Source organism: Vipera ursinii (assembly GCF_947247035.1).
Source record: "Vipera ursinii genome assembly, chromosome: 5".
Lineage (NCBI taxonomy): Eukaryota > Metazoa > Chordata > Lepidosauria > Squamata > Viperidae > Vipera > Vipera ursinii.
Window position 1 is genome coordinate 43880501 of NC_139518.1, and position 21490 is coordinate 43901990.

A 21490-nucleotide genomic window follows, 5' to 3' on the forward strand; every position below is an offset into this window, starting at 1 on the left:
GTTGTTAGTACAAATAATCCTCGACTTACAACAACTGAGCTCAAAATTTCTATTGTTAAGTGAGACATTTGTTAAGTGAGTTTTGCCCCATTTTACGATCCTTCTTGCCACATTGTTAAGTGAATCACTGCAGTTGATAAGTTAGTAACCCAGTTGTTAAGTGAATCTGGCTTCCCCATTGACTGCTTGTCATAAGGTCGCAAAAGGTGTTCACATGAGCACAGAACAATGCAACCATCATAAATATGAGTCAGTTGGCAAGCAACTGAATTTTGATCACATAATCATAACGATGCTGCATTGGTCATAAGTGTGAAAAATGATGTCACTTTTTTCAGTGCTGTTGTAACTTCAAAGGGTCACTAAATGAACTGTTGTAAGTTGAGGATTACCTATAAATGTAAATGTAGCTTTTTTGCACACTAAGAAGGATAGTATGACCTTTCTGGTTCACATTTCTAACACAGATTTGAAATACCTTTATAGGTTGTAGATAATTTTTCTGGTGCCATGTATCAATGGTACATCATTGTTCTCTTTAAAATTGTAACATAGTGTAAATTTCAGTCTTATCAACCTCATATTTTCCCATTGTTAGATCTGCATATTATAACCAATTTTTAGCCCACTTTATTGTATATTCTTTCACTTGTTCTTTCAAATTTCAATAAAAATGTATACATTTTAACAATCATGTTCATAATCTGTAACAATGTCAAAGTTAATGTTACTATATTCAATACCATAAATTACTTTGTGTACCCATCATTGGGTGCTCTAGCCTTGCTGTGGTTTTATTATCATCTATAAAGCCCTTTATGGCTTAGCACCTAATTACCTTCAGGACTGTTTATTCCAACTGGAATTGGACTAAACCGTAAGATCACTCTAGGAAAAATAGCTGAGAAGGGCTGTTTTCAGTAGGGCTGAAAACAGAAGGTGCTGATTCTCAGTAGCAGCTTTGGTACGTTGGCATTTTCCAGTGGAAATCAGACTGACTCCTTTGTGAGGAGTGTCTTAAGAAATGCTAAAATAGTTGTTTCATACAATATTTAGAATTTAGAATTAGCTATCAGTGTATATTGATTTAATACATATATTGTTTTGCAAGCTGCAACTAATTCAGAACACAGTGAAATGCAGCTTTAAAAAATTATATTGATTTAACGTGCTATTATTTGTGCTATTGATGTTTTAGATAATTTTTGGGAGAGAAGTGTGTGTGTAAACCAATGAGTATTTTTTAATTGTAGTGCGGCACAAAATTCAATAAATAAACACGTTTATACTTGCTCTCTCTCTCTGTGTGTACACACACACACACACACACACATTTTCCAGCACTGGGATATACACTTTGGATGCTATTGTTACTTGTGTGACGTATCAAAGCTTTTCCCCCATTGCTGGCAATGGGGTGGGTGTGGTTTCTTCCTGACCTGTCCAGCCTGCGGGCTGGCAGTCTCATACCCCTGCTGTAACACATGAGACATATTTCACCTATCCAATAATGTTCACATTATTTATGTGTTTTACATTTTACAGCATATAGTAGGATACAACCCTTTTTAGGCTGGGGACTGTTCATTTCCCAAATAATATATGATTTATAAAAAAATAAATCATAGTTAACCCAATTATCCCTGTGAATCTTAATAAAAATTAAGATTTGGCACAAACTTTTGAATAGGGGTCAGAGGCCACATACTCCTGTGATCTTAGAGACTGTATATTACCAGACTACAGTTCCCAGAAACCCTTTTAAAAACATTTAACTGAATCTGAATGTCACAATATTTAAAAACTTTGTTTTGCTCACTTGTTCCACTTTGCTCAGCACAGATAAGTCATGCAGTTTAATATAAAGCTATATTCAGTGCCTCTTTATCACTTTCAAAAAACTAAGACTGTGCTCACATTTGGAATCTGTTATTTCAAAACAAATGGAAGGGACTGTCCCTGTTAAATATAAACTACCTGGATTGGAAGTATATTGTATGCAATGACTACCGAATGGTCAGCAACTGCCTCACAATTAAGAAAACAAAGTGACAACTTGGGTCTAAACCAAGTATATGTTATCTTATTGCTCCATCAGAATATTGGTTTACTTTAATACAAAAGGGAAGTCAACATTCAAGATTATTTTGAGACACAGGGCAGGTCAGGAAACATGCTGTACTCAGTAGTTACCCATTTGGGAGTTGGCCTCCTGCTTAAACAACTAAAGTCAACAAAAGTGGACTTTGTTGTTGTATGATCTTAGGGAGCTAAAGCCCAATCAAAGAAATCCATTCTACAGTTGGGAATCACAGGCCCTTTAATAGCTAGTTCTCAGATACACACAAACAATATAGCTAAGGTGCATTCTTAAGAATGATTTAGAAGTAAATGCTTTTGAAATAAGATTTCTGATTAAACATGACTAGGGTCTTTTGCCCCAAATGAGCCAAATGCTCCTGAAAATCTGGTCCTGGAAACAATAATTCAGTATGCAATACAAAGATAAAATGATTTCTTAAGAGTTGAATTCATGACAGAATTAAAGAAGAAAGTGATAAAATCTGTAATCATTTCCTCTTACAGTACCATTCCAATATGGCTTTTCTGCACTTTTGCTAAATGACTCTTGCTACTATAAATGCTACCTTTTGATGGGAAGGAATATACTGTTCTAGGGAAAAATTGTATACCTGGAAGTATATACTCTCACCAGCATACAGAGAAGAGCAACAAAGATGATTGGGGGACTGGAGGCTAAAACATATAGGGAGCGGTTGCTGGAATTGGGTATGTGTAGTTTAATGAAGAGAAGGGTGAGGGGTGACATGATAGCAGTGTTCCAATATCTCAGGGGCTGCCACAAAGAAGAGGGAGTCAAGCTATTCTCCAAAGCACCTGAAAGCAGGACAAGCAGCAATGGATGGAAACTAGTCAAGGAGAGAAGCAACCTAGAACTAAGGAGAAACTTCCTGACAGTTAGAACAACTAACCAGTGGAACAACCTGCCTCCAGAAGTGGTGAATGCTCCAACACTGGAAATTTTTAAGAAGAGACTGGACAGCCATTTGCCTGAAATGGTATAGGGTTTCCTGCCTGAGCAGGGGGTTGGACTAGATGACCTCCAAGGTACCTTCCAACTTATTATTATTATTATTATTATTATTATTATTATTATTATTATTATTATTACTATTAAGTTAGCAAAATGCACCAGTTTAAATTTAGTAATTTAATTTTTAACTTAAAAAAGAATGACTTCACATAAAAGTAATCATTTTGAGAGTTATGATAAAGGCAGAAAAGTTTTTTTTAAAAAATACTTTAATTAAAATCTTACAGAAGTGCAGACCAATTAACAAATTATTTTCATCAGCCCCGATAATCAAATCATCTTAAACTGACATTTCAGTCCAATTGTTTAAAAAATAGTTTCTAACATCTAAAACAGTTAGTAAAATACAGGTTAAAATTCCAATTCAACTTACACTTTTTGTACATACTGAAAATGTTGTAATAAAGATTTTATTGCTTTCATTAGGCAATGTTAAAAAAGTAACATTGCCATGTTATCAGATATGTAATTTGCTGATACAATCTTGAGCCATAATACACATCCATACACAAGAAAAGGAGCTAACTCTGGGTGCTGTACTGAGCACCCTAAGAAAACATAGGGGAAAAACATATATATGTAGAAAAAATAATTTTTAACAGTACAAAATTCCATCAATTTACATAATTGTGAAATTTCACTTTTCACTTCCACATCTTAGAATAAAATTCATACATGCTGAAATAAGATATCTCCTATTTTATAACCTTTCTAATGGTGCTACACATTTTATTTTTACTTTCCTTGATGGAAGCTCATAGCAACTTACCTTTATAGGCACATATAATCCAAAACAGTTAAACCTTTATAAGCTTTAATAATGAAGTAATGTTCTACACCCTTGATCAATTTTTTGACTTAAGAAAAGATTTTATATGAAGAAAAGAATTGAAATACAGTATGATTATGCAAATAGGCATCAATATCTTTGCAACAAGGTGGAACCTTTCACACAAGCATCCCAAAAAAAGGGGTTTGAGATTAGATACGGACTATGCATAGTATTTATAATACTATATGCTCAATGAAGTTTCATGAAAGAAATAGTTGGTGCATAGATGTTCAAGAGAAACTGCCTTAGTTTCTTACAATTTGGAAAAGCAGCCGATTTACATAAATTTCTGTTGCATTTGAATAATATGCTAAACCCATGAATTACACCAAATTACAATGACTAAGCCAAAGCAAGCACAGCATGTAGTGTTAAGAATAGGGGCATCATTTAAGTGTAATGTGATTTTTTGGGGCATGTTGTGAAAAGGCAAACATGTCTGAACACAGTTGCTGAGAACAAGTATTCCAGCAATACTTACAACCCTTCTGTGTTTTGAAAACAGAAGCCAGGCTTTTGGCCAAGCACTATCTTATTGCATTCCACTGGAAAGTCATAAATTGCTAACTCTCCTATTTGGACTCTGAAACTAATTTTTCATACAATGTCCTTATTTTAGAGTTGACAAGGTAAAAGGTCATTGTATTTGTCTACTGTAGGATTAGAAAAGATTCTGAAATGTTAGCTGGAGGTTTGAAAAGCATTCTCTTTCTAGCTGAATATCATGGCTATATTATGAACTTTTTCAAGTAAAAAAGCTGAATAATATGTATATGAGAATACATAATTAAAATACAAAAAAATAAATCCAATTTTATTTGAGCATATTTTTGTACATGCAACATGAAGTTCTTTTCCCCTAAACCTCTGAAATCTTTTCCAATTCGTATATTCTTTCATCAAAATAGGTTTGATATGGGGAGGTAATTCAGTATCTATTCTCCTAAATATGCATGTTTTGATAAGACTAGTAACAGTTTAAAATGCTTATTTTATTCATTCCTCTTCTGAAATTAGCTCAAACCTATTTTTTTATTATCTTAAAGGATCTATAGAACTGCAGGGATCCATTACTGTTCTGAATACTGAATACCTAAAGCTAAGCAAATCAAATGTAGGAGTTCATTCTGATTTAGTCCCTGATAATATCCCTTGTTTCTCAAGGAGATCGATCAATCGATCGATCATTCATTCATTCATGTGGATTTAGCATAAAAGTAATTTGGTAGCAAAAGATTTAAAGACCTCTATGGTTTAAAATATTAAAGGGTGGCTATTATTGCGTATGGCTGTGAAATGCTAACAATCATTTATAAAAATTCAATTAGTTCAATTGCCTGAGCAAATTCAAAGTATAATTACTGGAAAAAGCATGCTAGAATTTTTAACCTATGTGAAACTACAATGATCAATGATATAATTTGTCACATCCACTATGTAGCACCATTGCAAAGCGTATATTTACAAATATAGCTTTACACAACATTATGATTGATAATTAAAAGATTAAAACATGAGAATGGAAACTTCATAGGTTACAACAGTCATTAAATTCCCAGTTCTTACATACATATACATATACACATATACACACACACATATACACACATATACATATACATACATACATACATACATACATACATATATATATATATGTATGTATGTATGAAATGAAATTCATTAAATCTCTTCAATTTAAAGAGTGATTTTGGCATTAAGGCACTTGTATAGTTTTTTTTCATTATGTTTTAGGTTCACTCGTTTAAGAAAGACTGGAACATCTTATGAACGAAGAACTAGTATTCTAAACAGTCACAGCAACGAAGCATAAACATTGTTTAATTAAAATATTAGCTGTTATATAACAGCTATGAAGCTAAGTATTTGTGTTAATTACTGAATTGTAATTTATCAAATATTTCAATCATACTAACAGAAAAAAGGTATACTAAAAATTGCAGGATTCTTCATACTTTCGATATAGTTCATCTTGAAAAAAGATACTAAGATTAAGCAATTTTTTGTCACTTGAAATCTGAAGATGCCTGGTTCAAAGCTAACACACCTTTGGGCAGAAGAAAGGCAAGGGGTTGCACAGAAGACAGAAATTCAGAAGTTTCAGAACTCAAAAAGTATCTGTCAGTATCATTTTGGACCCCCACTTTTACGTTATCCAGGCTGATAGAAAGCCTGTCACACACAGCCCATCCATAAACAAAAACAGCAAACACTTATGGAACAATTGCTGTCAGGGCTAAACATGAAATTTTATGCATAGCATGCATATAATCAACTCATTATGGACTATTAGCTGTACTATATGTCCGCAGAACCATCCATGCAACCTTGAGACTGGTTGAAATGCATCTTATCTGACACATAGATGTTGCGTTTAGGAATTTAGGAAGAAAATTAGCCATTCTCTTAAACACTCTATCACTCATCATGCAACCATTTTTGATTCCATGTTAAATGAAATGTTATTCTTTTTCTGTATTAGAAGCTCACGAATATTCCGTAAAGCATTAAAGACATCAGCAAAGTGTCCAATATGTTGCATGAACCATTCACAGCATCATTCAATGCCATTTTAAAAGGGAAGAAGAAATCAAATGGAAGTTTCCTATAAATGTCAGGTTGACCATGTGGTGACTCTGGCCATTTGGTAACATCTGTGAAGGTAACTGTACTTGTCAAAGGCAACATGTTCATATATATACCCAGAGACTGAAAGAAAACAGAGTATGCAACATTATTTAGCTGTTATCTTATATCCAGTGTTTTGAGGAAAGAATGTATGGAAAAGGATAGGAACAAAATGTGGGATAAAAAATTTCCATTACTTATTGAACTAATTATAATTTAAGACTAATGTTTATTCCTTTCAGCTTAAAAGGAATAGAACATTTAAGAAAAGACCTGTGCCATTTGTTGAAGGATTTGGATATAAAAAGAAACTTTGTGTCATGAATATTCTTCCTCTTGGCTAGACAGGATAGAACAAAGGAATTGGTACAGAAAATGATAAGTCTTTTTAGGCTTATCATTACTTTCTTCATCACATAAGTAAAAATAAATGCAGAAAGGAACTCCACAGAGTCTAGAGATCATTTAAATTCTAGACTTTCTGACTTCCAAGGACTTTATATCTCCAAGGGCCTTTAGATTGCTTTCCTCCTACGAAAGCACTGTGCTTACATAAGACTTTTACAGAACTATAACATTCTGCCAAAAGAACAGATTCACTTAAATCTTAAATAAAACTATGCCTTCAAATCATTCTGGTAACAGCCTTGTCTAGGCAGTTGCCGGAATGATTTGATGGCATAGTTTTATTTAATATTTATTGTACATACTAGAACCTTTGTCATTATCATCATAATTTTCTTTCCTTAAAATAAAATGTAATAGGCACTTCAGGTTCTCAGCTCTTTTTGTGTTCCATATTTTCTATATATTATAAGCTGTAGAAACTCATGAATTCATACACACACATGCATTTTACCTCCTTTGATGAAATAAAGCATAAAACCAGAATTCCCTGTTATGTCTGAATTTAGATAATCTGATTAGTGTAAATGCTTAATTTATGAACAAATCAAGATAATCACTTAATTTAACTAGAACTTAATGTGAGAAAAAATTGGTTACATATTCCAGCACATAAAGACACAAACCCAAATCTCCTTATGCTTTATGCACGAAGCTTTGAACTAGGTTTTGCATTGGCTCAAAACTACCCAAATAAACTAAGAAAACAACCTTAAGACACTGAGTTCATACGTGTTAAGCCAGAATGCAATTTTTTTTCATTTTGCTTAATATAATATGTGAATTCAGGTTATTTTTACCTATTCCACAGAGATTAAACAAATCATCATTTAGCATGACTTTTGAATTCAGCATTATCTGAAACTAACCTTCAGAGGCCTGCAGAGATAATAATAACGTGCACCCAACACTTGAGCTTGTGGATTAGATAAGAGGCCCACATTAGCCCATATCACCTGAATCTCCAGGGAAATAGGAATCATACAATGCCCAGCCTAGAAAAAAAAGATACCAAAATTTAGCTAACAGGAACCCTAACACCTCCTGTTGATAATCATAAGTAAGATCAGAATTACTGCAACATTTACGTACAATTAGAAAGCATAATTCACAGTACTATAAAGGGATACAGAATGTTCTGTCATCTCCATTTCTCCATTCATGGGAAGAACAAAACAATGTATAGCAGGCACATTGGGTCCAGTGGAAAAAAGTTCTTTTTGAGTACAAAGCTGCAAATATACAGTGACTGTAACAAATTACGTCTACCACATAGCCGAAAAAATAAGACAGATTATGTTTTAGTACTTGTGACAAAACGTATATTAGGAAACTGTAGGCAGAGTTGGATGCTCTTTCTCACATTACCTGCAACTTACACCTCTGGGTAAAAACTCTGGTCCATTGCTCTGGGTGGCCTGGATCAGCACTGCCAGTTATGGCCAAATGCCCTGTGCTGAGTCCTCCTTCGAAGGCTTGGTAAAATAGCTCCTGAAAGTCACTACAACTTCTTTCCTCAGGTTTGAAGGGTATTCTGTGAAAGATCAAGCTGATGTGTCACAAATATGAAATACAGAAAAAGATAGTAAACGATAGTAAACAGAATAAAAATTACAGAGTGAGAAAGAGCTGCATGGGAAAATTATGTAAGTTATAAAGAAAGGACAACACAAAGATCCAGCCCTTTTAGAACTGGAATCTCAGAAAATAATTATCCGGAATCCTTTGTGGAAATATTTATACACTACTCCTTCAATGTTCAATGAACGTGTAGTATGTGATGGAAACAACATTTAGCAAAATTCTTCATTTCATCTGCCAAAACAGATACAATACATCTGAAATCTGAATTAGAAGAACAAAAATGTAAAAAGCTATATAAAATGTTACCTGAACTGGCAGCCCATTCTTATATTCTCCCCAAATTGTACTGTAAATCTCTCAGCTGCTGAGCACTGGCCATTAGCTTGGTTTTGTAAAATGGTTACCTGAGGAAAGGGAGTGATATGAAACTAAGCGAGAATATACTGGAGCCACAAAAACAAATTATAGACTGATACTGGTATCGCACAAAACTTTTATCTATTATTTGTAAAACCATGGCATGAACAGATTTTGAATAGTAAAACAGGCTGCTTAAGCTTTAAAAATGAATTCAATGCCTTGCTAGTTTAGGTCAAGCAGTAAACTTCTTCCTTATGAAGATTTCATTATTCTTCTGGCAAATCCACATTTAGAAAAGTTTTATAGTAATATTTGTATTGCACTACAATGTGTTTTCCTATGAAGCTACTACATGTATTTTGCATGTATTTTTATTCTAACTGAAACGTCAAATTATTGCTAATTGATCTATCAGTGTATGATTTCCCTCATTCCAGTCCCCAGGATTACAAAACTGCCAACTGAGAATATTTCAAGTGAATTCCATTTTTAAACATTTACACCACGATCAATTCAGGTCTTTAAATGTCATAATCTGTTGACTTACTGTGATAAATAACTTGGATACATCTATGGAAAATGGTATATATACAGATATATCAAATACACATTTCGTATACTATCATAAAATTAAGAGTAAACACATCCTACATTCCTACTTCTCTCTTGACTTTATAATAGAGATACACAATTTCTTGTTGATGGGTTTAAAAAGTTTCTAAAAATTGTGAAATAGATATCAAAGAATAAAAAACCAAAGATATAGAACTCCCCCACCCTGGAAAAAAGAAAGGAATGGAAAGAAAAACAAAAAAAGTATGGAACTGCACTCACAGAGTTTGCTATTATCTAAAACTAAATAAATAAATGACAGGTAAGTGGTAATACTGCACTCTTACTAATGGTTGTGAGTAAAAATGGGATATAGTTTCTTAACTTGGTTCCAAAAGGTGTTATTTGCATATAACTGTGTATTAATTTCAAGAACTATTGGAACAGGAGACTTCTCTGTATTATGCTCTTGAATAATAAAAGCTTTCCAATGGACAATTATCTAAAGCTTATACCCATACATCCATTGGCAAACATAACTTAATATAGAACAAAAAAGCATACATGTTGCTGGATTCCATTATATAAAGCTCTTAATGGTGCTCCTGTGATATAGCCAGGATTTCCACTTCTTCGTTTGGTCAAAGAAGGTCTTCTGCTCTGTAAGAAACAGAAAAATGGCAGGGAAAAAGGGGTAGGGAGAAAATGTTATATTTAGTATGCCGAAGAAATGGGCCTGACCTTTCTCAGGTCAGGGCCATGTATGCCCACATTTCTGTTATCTAGTACTCCTTTAAAAATGTGCAGCAGGTGGCAGTGTCTGATTGACTTTCTTAGTACTCAGGACACTACTGTGGAATCCTGTACCAGGAAAATAGAGTAGACTGGAAAATTGAGAAATATCTTGGAAAAAATGCAATAGCAAACTAACTTTCCTACTGTGGAAAGAACATTGCCTGTAGCTGTGTCTGTAAAGATGCTATTAGTAAAGAAGACTTTTTTTAAAAGTAAAAAACTGAAATACCACACAAAAGTGGATTACAGGGCAGCTCAGAAATTATCGGAGAAGTTAATTGACCAAATTGATAAGAAATTGAAATTGTTCTGATATTGATATGGAGCCATGCCTACAAGCTTGATTGGTGCTATAGCTCATTTATCTTATTTAGATAGCATCAAAACTGTCAAGATGCACAACAAACACCAATCCAGAAATTCTTGCCATTGGGTTAAGTAGAGTAGAAAGTTTAGTTGTATACTTTGGCCCCAATCTGAAGATATAAATACTAACCCCAAAATGCAGAGAAAAACTTTGTTGTAATGTGACTCCTGGATTTCCTGATATATTGGTCAATTTGAACTGAACGTAAACCTTTTGGATTCCATGGATCCCATTAAACTCCATCTCATAATTCACCTAGAGGTATATCAAACAGATCAGTAAAAAACAAGATATGCTCATGGATAAGGTTTAGCTTATTTTCCCCTTTTTCTATTATAGAAAAGAGCAATTGCTGATGTAGCTAAATACCTCAGAAACAACATTGTGGCATGTATTACCATTCAGCCCAGGAGCTGCAGGCTCCGAATGTGGGATAATGTGGACCTGGCAATGACCAAAACATATACTCAATTTTTTTAAAAAAATCACCTCACATGATTCAATTATAAGCATTAAAATCATAACATTTTGTAATTTCTAATACTACTAAATCTCTAAAATGTTAAGATTTCTAAAATTACTCCACATAATTTTGCACAATAACTCCATTTGATTACTTTCTGAACTATTGAACCCTTTGATCCCAATGAACAAGTCACGGCCAACATAAGTAATCCAATATCATTCCAAACTTAATTTCTTAAATATAGCTAGAGCCGCACTTCATTTCTCAGTCCATATTAGGCCAAATAACTCCATGTTATTTCAAGATACAATTTACTTAAATTAGAAATGGAAAGATGGAAATAGTCAATATAATTTACCTTGAAGAGCTGGAAATCACTAAAATTGACTGGGACCTGAAAAAGAAAACAAAACCCAAACCATGGATGCCTCATTTTGCCATAAATCCATGCAGTTCATAAATCTGAGATCTTGGTCTTCTTTACAGCCTAATTTCCTGCATAATCTCATTCTCTTAGTAGGAATGGAGAATTGTTTAGGAATACAGGTAGTCTTTGACTTATGACCACAACTGAGCCTCAAACGTCCGCTCCTAAGCAATATACGGTAGTTGTTAAGTAAATCACTGCAGCTGTTAAATGAATCATGTGGTTGTTAAGTGAATCTGGCTTCCCCTTTGTCAGAAACTCACAAAAGGTGATCACATGACTCCGGGATACTGCCACCATCATAAATACATGCCAGTTGCCAAGCATTCAAATTTTGATCATGTGGCCACAGGGATGCTGCAAAGGTCATATGTGTGAAAAATGGTCATACGTCAGTGCTGTTGTAACTTTGAATGATCATTAAAACAAATGGTTGTAAAGGACTACCTGTAGCCAAATTTTTCTATGAGGGTATATATCTAACAATATTCCAATTCCCAGAATTTGCCACAAGTGATCTTTGAGGCTCAGGTTATTCTGTGATAAGCCATGCACAAACAATTAATTCTAAGCAGAAGTTTTACAGGAGCTTTGTACTTGTCTTCTACTTGCATAAAATAATTAATAATAATTAATATCCATGTTTAGGAAGTAAAAAGATGTAATTTATTTTGAGAGTAATAACATTTGGTTTTTCTTTATTAAAACCTAACAATTCCAAGAAAGTAAAATAGAGGAATTATGGTCAAAATAACAATACGTTTTGATCCTACACACTAGTATCTAAGTTCTAAGTCTCCCATTTATATGTAATCTTACCCACTAAAAACACACCTGTGGAGAAGGGGCTTAGACTGATGTGACATTCTTGATGTTAGGCCTATGTGTGCTTCCATTTTTTTATTGTATTTATGTATTCTTTCCCCTGATCGGAACACAAATATAAAATATAAAACATCTTTCAAAGATTTAACCATAAACCTACTTCAGGAGGCCTGCCCACAATGTTTTCATAGGACTTCACCCGTAGAGCACCTGCCTTAAGCTGTTGATACAGATATCTCCCTAGATGCTCCTGATTTTAACAAGGGAAATAATTATCTTTAGAGAAGTCCCATGTCTAAATCGGGACTCTTCCCTTAGTTATCACAGAACTTCACAGGTGCTTTTGATAATAGAAACATTTGTTGCAACTAATTATATTACCTCTTTTTCTACAATGCTAGCATTTCATATTAGTTGTCTTTTACAGTAATACTCTCACATGTCTATAGTACTTGAATTACTCAGTAACAGGCCAATAGATAATATATTTCCCAAAATTTCTAATTTTCTAAAAAAGAAAGTAGTCACTAAATTCACCTCCTCCTTCTTTCTTTGATGCTTAAAAAGTATACAGGCTTACTTTTACTAATATGTATGCATAAGAGTCCACTGGTTGGGCAGTTAATAATTTTAAATGAATAAATAAAATAATAACCACTTGGACATCATCAGCACTGATAAATTCACCAATCAATTGCAAAAGGCAGTTTTACTTGGAAAAGCTTACATCCTGCAATGATATCTGTAACACCATCAAACATCCACATTTGCCTATCCAAGGTCTTTGGGAAGGACTCAAGAGGCAGGCAAAAATGCCATATCCAGTCTGAATATCTAATTGTGAGATGAACCATAGTAATAATAATAAAGATACCTCTAACAACATAAAACATCAGAAGCTGCCTATCCCATATTTTTTGGGAAGGACTTGATAGGTGGATAAAAATGCCAAATCCAGTCTAAACATCTGGCTGACTGAGCAACGAACCATAATAAACAAGTTTACACCTCAACAGCAAAATAATAGGCTTAGTGGTAGGTCAGATTTTACACCTGTAATACACTGAAGTTACGATAATATGAAGCTGCATCCAATGCAGGATCAGAGGTACAACTGCTCATCAGGTCTGTAAAGATCCTAATACAGCTGGTAGTTTTACTTTCCAGGAAACCTAAGAAGGTAAAAGACAGACAGACAAACAGGAACTGTTGACGTAAGAGTTCAAAAATGCAGTTAACATTTTTTAATATGTATATATGTATATACTGTATATATGTACTATGTGTGTGGGTGTGGAAATGCCTTAAACCAGAGTTATAAACAGTCAAATTCCAGAATCTTATTTGACAATGTCACCTTAATAGTACAGTACATCTTTTATAAGTTTCAGACTGAGCTTTCTACTTCAAAGGCTCTGACTACTTTGTCATCTGATAGAAGATCACAACAATAAAAAGAGGACCATCAAAACTTTTAAAGATCTAGCTTCAGAATCTGTATATCAGACTGCATATCTTATTGGAAAAGCCTCTGCCTGACTAAACTTTTACTTTTCTTCCAGAATCTGAGATTCCATCTGGAATTGGTTTGGGTTTTTTTTGTAACTGAGCTGTATTTCTATGTAAGACTATTAGGAACCATGTTGCTACTTGTCTCTCTCCTAAAATGACAATCAGTAATACTTAAGAATGACAAATAATAATGTCCTACTAGACCAGAGGTCCCCAACCTTTTGGGCACCAGGGACCGGTTACATGGAGAGTTTTTTCCGCAGACTGCAAGGGTCATGGTTTTGTGTGCTGCTTGCATCCCGTGGATGGGGCTTTACTTGTTTGTGCGGCCTGGCTGCTGGCATGCCGCAGCCTGGAACCAGTCCACGGATCAGGGGTTGGGGACCCCTGCCCTAGAGAGTCTTTGAAAGTTGACTCAGGAGTTTTGCTCTGACTAACATTTAATTTTCCAACCTATCAGTACAGTGCTGGCAATGCAGCATTTCTTTCCAAAAATGTTAGGCTGTATCTCAATATGTTATATGAACCTAACCATGGGCTCACAATTAAGATTAATATGTTCCATCTACCACGTCTTCTCTCTTATAAATTTGCTCACCCTCCATTTACCAGGAATCAAATAATGTATTCATTTTTGCTATCAATTGTGCAATGTTAAAAGCACTACAGCAGACATGTCAAACACAAGGCCTGGGGGCTGGATCCGGCCTGTGGTTTCATGTGGCCCGCAAAGCCATCCTGGAAACAGTGAGGGAACGGCCCCCACTGCCTTGGCCCTGGCCCAGAGACCCTCCTTCTGCCAGAGACCCTCAGATCTGTCCCACTCCTGCCCAGGCCCCCATAGGCACCCTTGATGCGAATGATGTAGAGCTGGCCACGCCCACCCAGTAGGCCATATGCACTCTAGCCACGCCCACCCAGTAGGCCACGCCCACCTAGGCCATACCCACCTGGCCCCTTGAGGGCAACCGCAATGCTGATGCGGCCCTCAATGAAATTGAGTTTGACACCCCTGCACTACAGTATATGGTGGTTTTTAAAAAAAATACAGGAAGTCCTCACTTAACGATATTAATAACAGTAATTGAGACTGGCAAGACTAAAGCATCATGTCACATGACCATGCCAACTTACGCTGACAACTGACACTGGCAGTTGTGGCAGTTGTGGTGTGAGCATTAACTGCAGTTGTTAAGCATGATGTCTGATGCATAAACATGATGGCTTCTGACTGTGCTTGTCAGCAGCTGGCAGTGAAGGTCACAAATGGTAATCACATGACAGCAGACTGCTGCAATTATAATAATTGCAAACTGGATGCTAGGAGGACCATTTATTAAATCTTGTTCAGTGTCAATATAACTTTGAACAATAGCTAAATTGAGTAGTCATTTATCAAGGACTATTTATTTTATTTTATTTATTTTAATTCCATTTATATCCCGCCCTTCTCCAAAGACTCAGGGCGGCTTACAAGCTTAGCAGTAGCCTTCATTCTATGTATATGCCTGCTTATTAGGGCTTTCATACACACCCCAAGCGGCATTATTACAAAGTCAGCTTATTGCCCCCAACAATCTGGGTCCTCATTTTACCTACCTCGGAAGGATGGAAGGCTGAGTCAACCTTGAGCCTGGTGGGATGCGAACCTGCACTAATTGCAGGCAGCTGGTGTTACTTAAGGAGGCATTAGCCCACTGCTCCACCAAGGCTACCTGTAATGAGTTACTAAATCCAATAAACTTGGTGAACCATTGTTAGAACTTTGCTAAAATCTCAGTGCTCACCAGCAGGATTCTCATCAGTGCAAATCTGACTGGTTCCAATGCCCACAGGTTGTTTAAGCACACTTAGTGTAGATGATGCAGCATAATAAATCTGAATTGGATCCCCCACCTGAAATGGAAACAGAAGAGGTAAAAAAGCCTAATTCCTAAAATAGCCCATACAGAAAAAGAAATTAAGCATCAACTTGATTTTTTAAAAAGTCAACATTTTTCATCTATTTCACATCATTGAATGTTTAAATAATCTTACATTGCAAGCTACTAGGCAAGTCTTACCTTGCGGAGATAAGGAAGAAGGCTAAAATTACAAACATCTAAATCTGGTCTGCTTCACATTTTCTCACTACTAAAAAATCTTTAAAAAAAATAGCCAAGAACCAACTCACTTGATAAAAGGCAGATGAAGAAGACCAAACTTGTTCTGGAAGGATGAAAGATGACCTTCCATATTGTGCTGAAAGTATTGGAAAATTTACTTTTGTCACCATCTGTGGCACTTGTAAATAGTTCAGTGTGGCTAAAAATAAAATATGGGAAGAGGAAGGACAACAATAACATCAGAGTGTTAAAATGGCATCCCATATTTCAAATGTAATAAATGTTATTCCGTCTCTTTATCTTTTTTTAATCTGGGCTATAAGACCTAGTACTTTTTAAAAGTTCTTTCCTGTTTTTGTCAGAGAGCTTGTATATACCTATTCTGTCAATTTAGTTGTTCATCTCACTGGTTTAGATCTATGCAAAAATGGAATAATGGAAGATATTTGGGGAATAAGGTTCAAGTTGATTGTATTTTTCAAATCAAAGATCACTTGCCCTTTAACACAAATCTACACAGTAACAAAATAGGGTCTTGTAACAGACAAATTGGCTTTATTTATGTGGCAGAGTCAAATTTCTCACTTAGCAATATAAATTTTGGGTTCAACTGTGGTCATAAGTTGAGGACTACATGTACTATAATAATACACTATTCATACATTTAAATTAAGATCTTCTAATACTGTTCTTCTAATACTTCTAATATTTTTAAGAAAGAAGATAGAATTCTAAGAGTTAAACATCATTTTACTATCAGAAAAATAGAGAGAAAAGGAAAGTGCTTAGAAAAATTGATACTATAATAACAAATGAAAAATGCACCTATTTCACAAGGTTTCAGAATTAAACAAAATCCACTACATAGTCCTTTAATCTTCAGAAAATAAGCATTAATTATGATTTGTATTTCTATTCCTAAAATTAGATTCAGAGAATAGCTTCAATCAAAGTGTATAGTTGTAGACAAAAGGCCAAACTTACAATCATTTAACTGTACACAGAAGAGTAATATACATCCATCAGGAGCTGGACGGATTTCAGTATGGAAAGGAGTATTATTTCGGAAAATCAGGGACTTTTCCAAGCACACCCGACTCACAGCTCTAAGGGAAAACATAGATACAGAAAACTATCTTAAAGAACATTGTTTACACAAACTCAAATTAACAATATATACCAAATAATGGCTTTCAAACCATACAGCTAAATTCAAGTTAGTTTTTTGGTACACAATAAAACTTAACATTAAAAGCAGTTTAAAAGCTGCATCTCTGATTCCAAAATTGTGCTTTTTTTTACAATCACAAAAATATCCTTCCGATATATTTTCTAGATACAATTATTTATTTCAATTTAAGTACTGCCCAATTCTGAGCAGCTGACAATACACAATAGAAACAATACAGAACAAATAGGCATCCACTCATTCTGTACAAAAAGACATGTAATATGATTTTCCATTCATATTAACCCTCCGCCTGAAAAAACAGCCAGTCCTTCAGATTTTACAGAATGCCAATGGAATGGGAGTCACATGGAGCGCCAAAGAATTGAGGCCTTTGAACTATGGTGCTGGAAAAGACTCCTGCAAGTCCCTTGGACTGCAAGGCATTCAAACTGGTCAGTCCTAGAGAAGATCAACCCTAACTGCTCTTTAGAAGGCCAGATCCTGAAGTTGAAACTCAAATACTTTGGCCACCTAATGAGAAGGAAGGACTCACTGGAGAAGAGCCTAATGCTGGGAAAGGTTGAGGGCAAGAGAAGAAGGGGACGACAGAGAATGAGGTGGCTGGATGGAGTCACTGAAGCAGCAGGTGCGAACTTAAAGGGACTCCAGAAGATGGTAGAGGACAAGAAGGTCTGGAGGAACGTTGTCCATGGGGTCGCGATGGGTCAGACATGACTTCACAACTAACAACAACAACACATGGATTTTAGGGCGATTTCATTCTGCGAGGCGAATGCTGTCACAAAAAGGGCCCACTTCCTGAGTCCAATAGATACTACTGTTTAATCAAAGAAATCAGGAAGGTGCTAACTCTGCTGGCACATTCTGGCCAAGTAGAAATCACAGGAAACAGGAGATCTCTCAAATAACCTGGTCCTATGCCATGTGCAGCTTTATAGGTGATGATCAGCACCTTGAATCTCACCCAGAAGCATCAGTGCAGCTCATAAAGCATAGATGTCGCACAGATATACTGAGGCATGCCCATCACTGTCGATGCCATTGCCTTCGGGACCAGTTGAGGTTTCCAGTCTGGATAGGATGTCTAGAAACTTAAATAAAATCTCCATATTAAATAAAATCTCCATATATTGGGGTGTGTGTGAAAGCCCTAACAAGCAGGCATATACATAGAATGAAGGCTACTGCTAAGCTTGTAAGCCGCCCTGAGTCTTCGGAGAAGGGCGGGATATAAATGTAATAAAAATAAAAATAAATAAAAATAAATATTCACCTGGTACTGCCTGGAAGGCAGAAAGAGAAGGGACACCCAGGGCCACCAAGGTTGCATTCTGAACCACAGTGTGAATCACAACAGCAATCGATGTCGCAGAAGCCTGGATGCAGATCACAGGGGCAGTCTGGGAAAACATTCGTGGGGGGAAAGCAGCAGCATGAGCAAAGATTTTAAAAAGAAAGCAAAAAAATCAAAACAAAGAAGTCGATAAAGAGGATAATTCGCTTCAAAGGAAAGAGGGGTACATGCTCAGACTTCTCCCAACTCACCAGCACTTTCTTCTGTCCGCATGTGGGGAGTCCTGCTGGGAGAGGTCCCGCTGGGGGAGGTCCCGGGGAGGGACGTTTCACTGGGGGGCGTCCCAGTGGGGGGCGTCCCAGTGGGGGGCGTCCCAGTGGGGGACGTTTCATCCGTGGAGTTTTCTGCTTTTAGAGTGACGTTGTCAGTCTCGGTCTTCGACCACAACTCCGACAGCAAGAGCAGCAATGGGAATACAAGCCGCCACGCTGCCATAATAAAGGCATTTCTGCGTTGCTTAGAGACTGGGTCGCAAAGATATGACGTTCACACAGAAGGCGACACCCATAGCGTCTTTTCATAAATCCCATAGAGCTAGAAAATTATAGAGTCCATGATAGAGATGGAAAAAGATCCGTGTGTTTTTGATGCCGCGCAGCTCTTTATGGAAGTTGTGATTGAATAAGCGTAACAGGTATCCTGAAAAAGACACAACTGTAACAAATTGTAATACAGTCCTGTAAAGAAACGGCAGATCAGAGATGGGATGGAGTTCGGTTTGTATGCTGAGCAGTAAAGCCTTAAATGAACCTTTTTATCCTTTTTTCCTATTTTTTCCTCTTTTATCTATCCTTAAAAGAGCCTCTCGTTTGATTGTCTCTCTTTCCAATATGGATTTTTTTTTTGGCTTACACTTACAGGATGACTGAAAATTGTCAAATGCAACATACCTGCATGCAGTAATGAGAGAATCAATAGCTTTAAATCTGAACGCAATCAAGAACTTCAATTATTTAGTTATTTAGTTATTGAAATTATTATTTTTAGGTTATGACTTATGCTACTCGAAATGCAAACCGACCTCTGCCCCATCTCTAACTAGCAGTTTTTGTAAGGCACTATTTTACAATGGTGTCTTAGAATATTCTGCCAACTTTAACCAGCCTGTGATGTAGGCTGTATAAATATTGGAAGAGAAACACAAAATATTTAAAAACGCTTCTCACCCATAAGGTGAGTGAATTGAACTTAGGCTGGTTGTAGCTTTTCTGAACAGCCAATTTTATTAAAAGAAATAAGCTTTAATGAGGTGCAACTCACTTCATTTTAGAACTGTATTTGTAGTGTGTATTATGCTTTATTATCCCTCCAACTGAGCTTGACTCTGCAAATACTGGGATATAGTCAAGCAATTTTCAGGTAATAATAGTATGGCACTGGTTTCCCAGTGCATTCTTCCAGAATGTTTCTTTGACTTCCCAGTCCATCCTACAGCTTTGTGTTTCCTGCTGCTCTTCCATTCAAGTACCAAGCAGACTCAGCCCTTCTTAACCTTCAAGACCAACTATGTTTACCAGATATCTGAATGGAGGAAGGAGGATGGACAGTTCAAAAGAAGGACAGATGGAGAGAAAAGGGAGGACACACAAACTATTTTAACTTTCTTGGCAGTTGCGAGAAAATTTACAGCAAATGCTGCAAAAAATGTACTTAGGCCTACAGGTATGTGAAATTACTTTTTCCAGCATCAGAAAGACTGATTTTTCAATGGCAATATTTTTCCAATAAAACTTTATTTTCAAGAGTATATATGATAGCAATAATATTGAATTGATGATGACATGCTTTTCAAATTTTACCATAGAAATGTAAGGCAAATCATGCAATCCATTGACTACAGGGATCACAGACTTGAAGTGGCTGGATTAAAGCCAATTGCTGGAATTAGGGAAAAAAGTAAATAATATAAATCTAGTTTGTCAAGTCTGTTGATAGATAAGGAGAAGAAAGAAGCAGGCATTTTTCAAGATCACAATATATGAAATTTTGAATTGTTACTGCTGTAAAAACAATTCAAAATTTTTAAAAAATACTCAGCTGGGACATATTTGATTTTAAGGCTGTGCCTACTGGAAAGAGGACATGAGAGCAAAAAAGAGGACATACTCTTCTTTTGCCAGACATCTAATAACACTAAGCCCAGGTGAGTTTTGATCAGGTGCAAAAAAACAGTGTCTTCTCTGTGCCATAGAATTTGTTTTACAGAAGGGGGAGATGATTTCAAGCTACTACTTCATTTCAGAAATGTTTGTATGCCAGAAATTAGTTATAATAAATAATGGAATATTATTGTGCTTTCTGCTGTTGATTAGTATACAGTGTAATGTATTGGGCTTTGTCTTGTTAAGGGAACATCACGTGGGTTAATTGCTGGTAGTTTGTTTAAGCAGGGAAGCTGGCTAACGGCTCCCAGCTTCTCAGACAACCCATCTCCAGCGCCGCCATTGGCTGCCTCTAGGGCGGCAATAGGTTGCTTTAAACCCATTGGCTGCTGCCTAGAGGCCAGGGTATAAATTGCTGCATTTGCAGCCCTGTTTCTCAGTTCAGTTCCTGCAAGCAATAGACAATGATCTTTGCTGAACTCACTCGCCTCATCTCATCATTGAAGCAACGAACCCAGTATCTAACACTGGCGACGAAGGTGGGATCTTGCTCCTCCAACTGAGGTGAAGAGTCACTAGGGGAGAGGCAAAGCAGTGCCTGGCAGGAAAAGCAATCCCCCCCCTACGGTCGGCCTAGCACAGTCACGCTAGCAACCAACGCGCCCAGAGGACCAGTTCCTGGGCAACGGAGGAGCAGGACGTGAAGACATCGAGCCCCAGCCACGAAGACCAGAAGAAATGGCCAAGGTCGGAAAGCTGGAAGAATTTGACATAACTCGCCCAGAAAGATGGTCCTCATATCTATTCAGGGTTGAGAACTATCTTCGCGCAAATCAAGTTGCCGAGAA

The 21490-nt window shown here is 36.2% G+C and overlaps 1 protein-coding gene across 1 annotated transcript; it reads right to left on the reverse strand.

Moving 5' to 3' along the window:
- Positions 1–3352: 3352 nt before the first annotated feature.
- TCTN3 (tectonic family member 3) lies at positions 3353–18975 on the reverse strand (the record flags this gene model as incomplete). The annotated part of the gene is made up of 14 exons (XM_083363548.1): positions 3353–6677; positions 7871–7996; positions 8370–8535; positions 8892–8989; positions 10062–10157; positions 10789–10914; positions 11029–11103; positions 11484–11519; positions 13431–13549; positions 15677–15785; positions 16063–16193; positions 16979–17100; positions 18460–18586; positions 18732–18975. The coding sequence occupies 14 exons, from the start codon at positions 18973–18975 to the stop codon at positions 6447–6449; spliced, it is 1806 nt and encodes a 601-aa protein (XP_083219674.1). The 3' UTR covers positions 3353–6446.
- Positions 18976–21490: the final 2515 nt, after the last annotated feature.